The sequence below is a fragment of the Dendrobates tinctorius genome, unplaced genomic scaffold, assembly GCF_039654945.1.
Source record: "Dendrobates tinctorius isolate UK_male_01 unplaced genomic scaffold, ASM3965494v1 ptg000275l, whole genome shotgun sequence".
Lineage (NCBI taxonomy): Eukaryota > Metazoa > Chordata > Amphibia > Anura > Dendrobatidae > Dendrobates > Dendrobates tinctorius.
In genome coordinates this window covers 1,266,871-1,273,460 of record NW_027361942.1, presented here as the reverse complement: position 1 = coordinate 1,273,460, position 6,590 = coordinate 1,266,871, and the positions used below count along the sequence as shown (strand labels likewise).

The 6,590-nt window shown below is 51.0% G+C and overlaps 1 protein-coding gene across 1 annotated transcript; it reads left to right on the top strand.

Annotated features, from left to right (window-relative positions):
• Positions 1-326: 326 nt before the first annotated feature.
• On the top strand, positions 327-5,128 carry LOC141072552 (uncharacterized). The gene is made up of 2 exons (XM_073559818.1): positions 327-2,730; positions 5,019-5,128. Exons 1-2 carry the CDS (start codon positions 985-987, stop codon positions 5,091-5,093), a joined length of 1,821 nt encoding a protein of 606 aa, XP_073415919.1. The 5' UTR covers positions 327-984; the 3' UTR covers positions 5,094-5,128.
• The last annotated feature ends 1,462 nt before the right edge of the window (positions 5,129-6,590 follow it).

The following is a 6,590-nucleotide window of genomic DNA, read 5'->3' as shown; positions in this document are numbered from 1 at the left end:
TGCGAGGTGTATGGAGAGGAGCCGGATGTGTACGAGGTGTACGGAGCGGAGCCGGATGTGTACGAGGTGTACGGAGCGGAGCCGTGTGTGTACGAGGTGTACGGAGCGGAGCCGTGTGTGTACGAGGTGTACGGAGCGGAGCCGCGTGTGTACGAGGTGTACGGAGCGGAGCCGGATGTGTACGAGGTGTACGGAGCCGCGTGTGTGCGAGGTGTATGCAACGGAGCCGTGTGTGTACGAGGTGTACGGAGTGGAGCCGTGTGTGTATGAGGTGTACGGAGCGGAGCCGCGTGTGTACGAGGTGTATGCAGCGGAGCCGTGTGTCATGATTTGCAGTCTTGCCCTGTCCTGTATTTTGTATAATATGTCATTTAACTTTCCTCTGGTTCATTTGCTGTAAATTAACCATGTCTCCTTCCCCCAATACTTTGCAATGTCTTGTGATGTAGCTGGACCATAATCTAATTTAGGCTTGTGTCAACAGCTAGTGGAACTTTGGCTATTGTTTTCCTAAGCAGAAGATAACCTACAATACACATCCTGTAGACTAAGTGGAGCCCTTACATTTCTAGAATCTTCTGATGGACCAAACCATTGAATAGTAGGTGTGACCCCTACCCCCCTTCAGATGGACTGATCCCAGGAGCCCTGACAATACATTCTTGCTTTAAGATCAGATGTGAGTTGGATGCTAAAAGAGTAGGACGAGGCTGTCTGAGGAAGCTTCGGCCTCTGTGTGATCGTGGTGGATTTCTGGGACTCTTAAAGGACTATGGTTTTGTGATCTGGCACAAGGATTGTCGGGAGGTGCCCCCGAATCAGTTTCCTGTGGACTTATTTTGGGACTCTGCAAATTACCTTCGTGTTGTTCCTGTTTTTTGGTCAATAAATCTGTTGGATTATTCCCAGGCCTGTTGTCCCTCCTTGCTCTGGAGAATACTCCCGTCACAAACTGGTGGCAGCAGTGGGATCAGAGCAGAAGGAATGGAGGACAACGGCCCATCAACATCTGGAACCAGCACCGCAGAGTACAAGAACTGGACTGCGGTGAACCTACAAACAAAGGCCCGTGAACTGGGAGTCAGCTACAAGGGACTCTCCAAGGAGCAGCTGATTGAGGCTTTGGAAGCAGTTCACCTGCAAGATGATGCTGAGGAAGGATCCTCACAGCAAAGAGAGGAAAGGCGGCAGTCGGAGGTAAATACCCAAAAAAGTCAGTGGGCTGTGTGGTACGAGGAGGAGATGGCCTTGCTGGGAGAAGAGGCTACCATAGAAGATAAGAGGGAGGTCATGCGCACAGCCAAGGAGAGGCAGCGCAGGATGGAGGAGAGGGCAATGCTGGAGAGGGAGATCACTTTGGAGGCAGCGAGAAGCTCCAGACAGACTGTACCCACAGCATCCCCCATGAGGGAACTCCCCAGAGTGTCCCGCAAAGACTTCAAGCCGTTTAATGAGGCTTCCGGTGACATTGAGGGCTTCTTCCTGGACTTTGAGCATCAGTGTCGATTAATGGAAGTCCCGGAAAGGGAGCGCGTCCGACATCTTGTGGGGCTCTTAGAGGGTGGAGCTGCCGCAGCCTATAGAGCTATGGACCCTCGGTTGAACTGTGAGTATGCGGAGATTAAACAGACTATTCTAGAACATTATGCTGTAACCCCAGACACTTACAGGACTCAGTTCCGTACTTTAGCCTGTGATGAGGAAGTGTCCTTCAAGATGTATGCTCACAAACTCAAACATATATGTCATCGCTGGCTGGAGGCAGAGGAGGCAATAACCTGGGAAACGTTCCTGCAGGTCATCCTAAAAGAGCAGTTTTATTTTAAGTGCCCCGCTGAGATCCGGGAATGGGTGCGCGAAAGGAGACCAGCAACAGTGGAGGAAGCTGCAGCTCTAGCTGATGAGGCTCTCACCATCAAGCCTCAGTGGAAAAAATTACTACTCAGGGAGAAAAACACTACCAGCCCCCCAACGCTGGCGGCCCCTGGTCCTTCTGCCTCCAATATTCACCATCCCACTAGACCATCAACTCATGGTGACCTTCGTGTGACTGTGCCTCGCATTACTCCTGCTCCACCTTTGGGACTACGACGTGGAGGAAGAATCCCAGAGCGCAGATGCTATGGATGTGGGCAGCCCGGGCATATGCAATTCCAATGTCCAGGTGTACGGAGGCAGAACACCTACAGACCGCCTTTGCCTGTTCATTATCTACAGACCCCCTCACCTGGAGAAGAGATGGATTCAGTGCCTGATGACTTGCCAAGTGACTCTGATATCCTGGCTTCCCTACCAGGAGTCTATGGGGTGCGAGCCCCAGCCACCTGTTCCTCTGATCTTCAGCACAAACATCTACAGGAGGTCGTGCTGGATGGTCAAAAAGTTGTTGGCTTCCGTGACACTGGGGCTTTTCTCACCATAGCCGATCCCCGAGTAATTCAACCAGAAGCAATTCAAAAGGGACCAGGAATTGCCATTGAATTGGCTGGAGGTACCCAGAGATATATTCCAAGAGCGAGTGTGACCCTGGATTATGGCTTTGGGGCCAAACAATGCATGGTCGGTGTGATGAGCGGCCTCCCTGCAGACGTTCTTCTAGGAAATGATGTGGGGAATCTTCATTGCCACTTTGTCGGTGCGGTAACCCGAAGTCAAGCCAAGAGAGCAGCAAATGTGGACGTGTACAACCCATCCATGGAAATGAGGCCACCAGAACTGCCGTCACAGCCGGTGAGTGATTCTTCTTGTGGGGATAATATGAATGTTACCTGGGATAAAGTTCAGTTTAGACAAGAAGTGGAGACTGACCCCACCCTAGCTAGTTTTAGAGCTCGAGCTGAAATAGGGCAGCTAGGGGAGAATGGAGAAAGAATTATCAGAGAAAATGGACTTCTATATCGGGTTACCAATGCCGACTCCCTAGATAAGCCCTGGACTTATAGCAAACAGCTGATTGTTCCTCAGAAATACAGAATTCCCCTATTACACCTTGCTCATGATATTCCTACTGCTGGCCATCAAGGCAAAACCCGCACCGAGAGGCGATTGACTCAATCTTTCTATTGGCCTGGGATTTCCCAAGCAGTGGCGCATTTCTGCCGAACTTGCGACATATGTCAGCGTAGAGGGCGACCCGGAGATCACCCAAAGGCACCCCTGCAACCGCTCCCTATAATAGAAGAACCCTTTCAAAGAGTAGCTGTTGATATCATTGGACCTCTGGCTAAACCAAGTAAATCTGGAAAGCAGTACATTCTCACTGTTGTGGACTATGCCACCCGATATCCAGAAGCGGTGGCCTTGTCAAGTATTTCTGCAGCCAAGGTGGCCGAGGCCCTGGTTACCATTTTCACCAGAGTAGGATTTCCCAGTGAGATCTTGTCGGACCAAGGCTCCCAGTTCATGTCAGAGCTGGTCCAGTGTCTGTGGCGCACCTGTGGAGTACGAGCGATCCGCACGACCCCGTATCATCCCCAAACAAATGGACTTTGTGAACGATTTAATGGCACTCTGAAGAATATGCTGAGGGCCTTCACTGACAGAGATTCAAACTGGGAGAAGTACCTACCCCATCTCTTGTTTGCCTATCGGGAAGTTCCCCAGGAGTCCACTGGGTTCTCCCCCTTTGAACTACTCTTTGGAAGAAAGGTCCGAGGACCCTTAACCCTGCTCAAGGAATACTGGGAGGGGCAAGTTGAAGATACAGGGGCCCCTGTTGTCCCTTATGTCCTAAAGCTGCGAGAAACCCTGGCCCAACTTGCTAGTTTTGCCCAGAGTCATGTGCGGATGGCTCAAACCAGACAGAAGACATGGTATGACCGTAAAGCACGCTACCGGGAGTTTGTAGAAGGACAACAGGTCTTAATGATTGTTCCCCATCGGCAGAATAAACTGCAGACAACATGGGAGGGTCCCTTCCGGGTTCTCAGAAAACTGAATGACACCAATTACCTTCTTGCTTTAGATGATCAGGGGCTAAGACAAAAGACTGTCCATGTGAATATGATTAAGGAGTACCATGACCGGACCCTTCCAATGATAGCAAGCTGTCGGCTAGCTTCAGAGGACAGTCAAGAGGATGAGGACTCCCTACCTGATCTTGTGGAAGCAGCGAGAGCCCCATCCACTGTGGAACAGGTTCCTCTGGGAGATCACCTGGATTCCTTACAGAAAAACCAGATGCTGGGAGTGCTTCAACAGAGACGTGCTGCTTTCTCATCCCAACCAGGTCGAACCACCGTCACCCAACATCATGTGGACACTCAGGGCATCCGTCCCATACAACAGGCTCCTTACCGGGTACCTGAATCAGTTCGAAACACCATGCAGCACGAACTGGAGGAGATGCTACAGCTTGGGGTAATCCAGGCCTCCCATAGCCCTTGGGCCTCTCCTGTGGTGTTAGTACCCAAGAAGGATGGGAGTACTCGATTTTGTGTGGACTATCGACGACTAAACGACCATACCGTCAGTGATCCTTACCCAATGCCTCGTATTGACGAACTTCTAGACCGACTGGCTGGATCCCGATATGTCACTATCTTTGATCTCAGTAAGGGATACTGGCAAATCCCTCTGACGGAGGAGGGGAGAGAACGGTCCGCTTTTATAACCCCCTTTGGTCTGTATGAATTCCTAAATATGCCCTTTGGAATGAAGAATGCCCCGGCCACCTTCCAGAGAATGGTGGACCAGATCCTCCGGGGATGTGGTGACTTTGCTTGTGCCTACTTGGATGATATCGCTATCTTCAGCCAGACGTGGGAGGAACATCTGAACCAAGTAGCCGTTATTCTTGACCTGCTTCTTGCAGCAGGCCTAACCATTCGACCAGATAAATGCCAATTGGGGATGGGTGAAGTCCAGTACCTAGGGCATAGAGTAGGAGGAGGGAAGCTCCGTCCCGAACCTGCCAAAATCCAGGCTATTAGAGACTGGCCTGTACCCCAAACTAAGAAACAAGTTATGGCTTTTTTGGGCACTGCCAGTTATTACCGAAAATTTGTTTCTCATTTCAGCACTGTGGCCAAGCCTCTTACCGACCTGACCAAGAAAACGATGCCCCGGCTGGTGATCTGGACTCCAGCCTGTGATGAGGCTTTTAACCAGCTGAAGGACGCTCTGGTCTGTGACCCTGTTCTGGCTGCTCCAGACTACAAGAGGAGATTCATTGTGCAGACGGACGCCTCTGCTTATGGACTGGGAGCTGTCCTCAGCCAGGTGAATGCAGCTGGGGACGAGCACCCCATTGCCTACCTCAGCCGGAAACTGCTGGACCGAGAAGTGGCCTATGCAACTGTTGAAAAAGAATGTCTGGCTGTAGTGTGGGCCCTTAGGAAACTAAGGCCGTATCTGTATGGACGAGAATTCACTGTCATTACTGATCACAATCCCCTCACCTGGCTGAACAGAGTCTCTGGGGACAATGGACGCTTACTACGATGGAGCCTGGCACTGCAGCCCTATAACTTTACCATACAGTATAGAAGAGGCAGCCAACACCAAAATGCAGATGGACTGTCCAGGCAGGAGGAGCCCTGAGTCTGGTCAGCCATGCCTGTGTGTACTTAACAAGCGACCTGTAGAGGTCCCTAGTACGTACACAAATTGGGAGGGGAAGGGATTGTCATGATTTGCAGTCTTGCCCTGTCCTGTATTTTGTATAATATGTCATTTAACTTTCCTCTGGTTCATTTGCTGTAAATTAACCATGTCTCCTTCCCCCAATACTTTGCAATGTCTTGTGATGTAGCTGGACCATAATCTAATTTAGGCTTGTGTCAACAGCTAGTGGAACTTTGGCTATTGTTTTCCTAAGCAGAAGATAACCTACAATACACATCCTGTAGACTAAGTGGAGCCCTTACATTTCTAGAATCTTCTGATGGACCAAACCATTGAATAGTAGGTGTGACCCCTACCCCCCTTCAGATGGACTGATCCCAGGAGCCCTGACAATACATTCTTGCTTTAAGATCAGATGTGAGTTGGATGCTAAAAGAGTAGGACGAGGCTGTCTGAGGAAGCTTCGGCCTCTGTGTGATCGTGGTGGATTTCTGGGACTCTTAAAGGACTATGGTTTTGTGATCTGGCACAAGGATTGTCGGGAGGTGCCCCCGAATCAGTTTCCTGTGGACTTATTTTGGGACTCTGCAAATTACCTTCGTGTTGTTCCTGTTTTTTGGTCAATAAATCTGTTGGATTATTCCCAGGCCTGTTGTCCCTCCTTGCTCTGGAGAATACTTGTGTACGAGGTGTACGGAGCGGAGCCGCGCGTGTGCGAGGTGTACGGAGCGGAGCCGCGCGTGTGCGAGGTGTACGGAGAGGAGCCGCGCGTGTGCGAGGTGTACGGAGAGGAGCCGCGCGTGTGCGAGGTGTACGGAGAGGAGCCGCACGTGTGCGAGGTGTACGGAGAGGAGCCATATGTATACGAGGTGTACGGAGAGGAGCCGCGCGTGTGAGAGGTGTACGGAGAGGAGCCGTGTGTGTGAGAGGTGTACGGAGTGGAGCCATATGTATACGAGGTGTACGGAGCGGAGCCATATGTATACGAGGTGTACGGAGCGGAGCCGCGTGTGTATGAGGTGTAC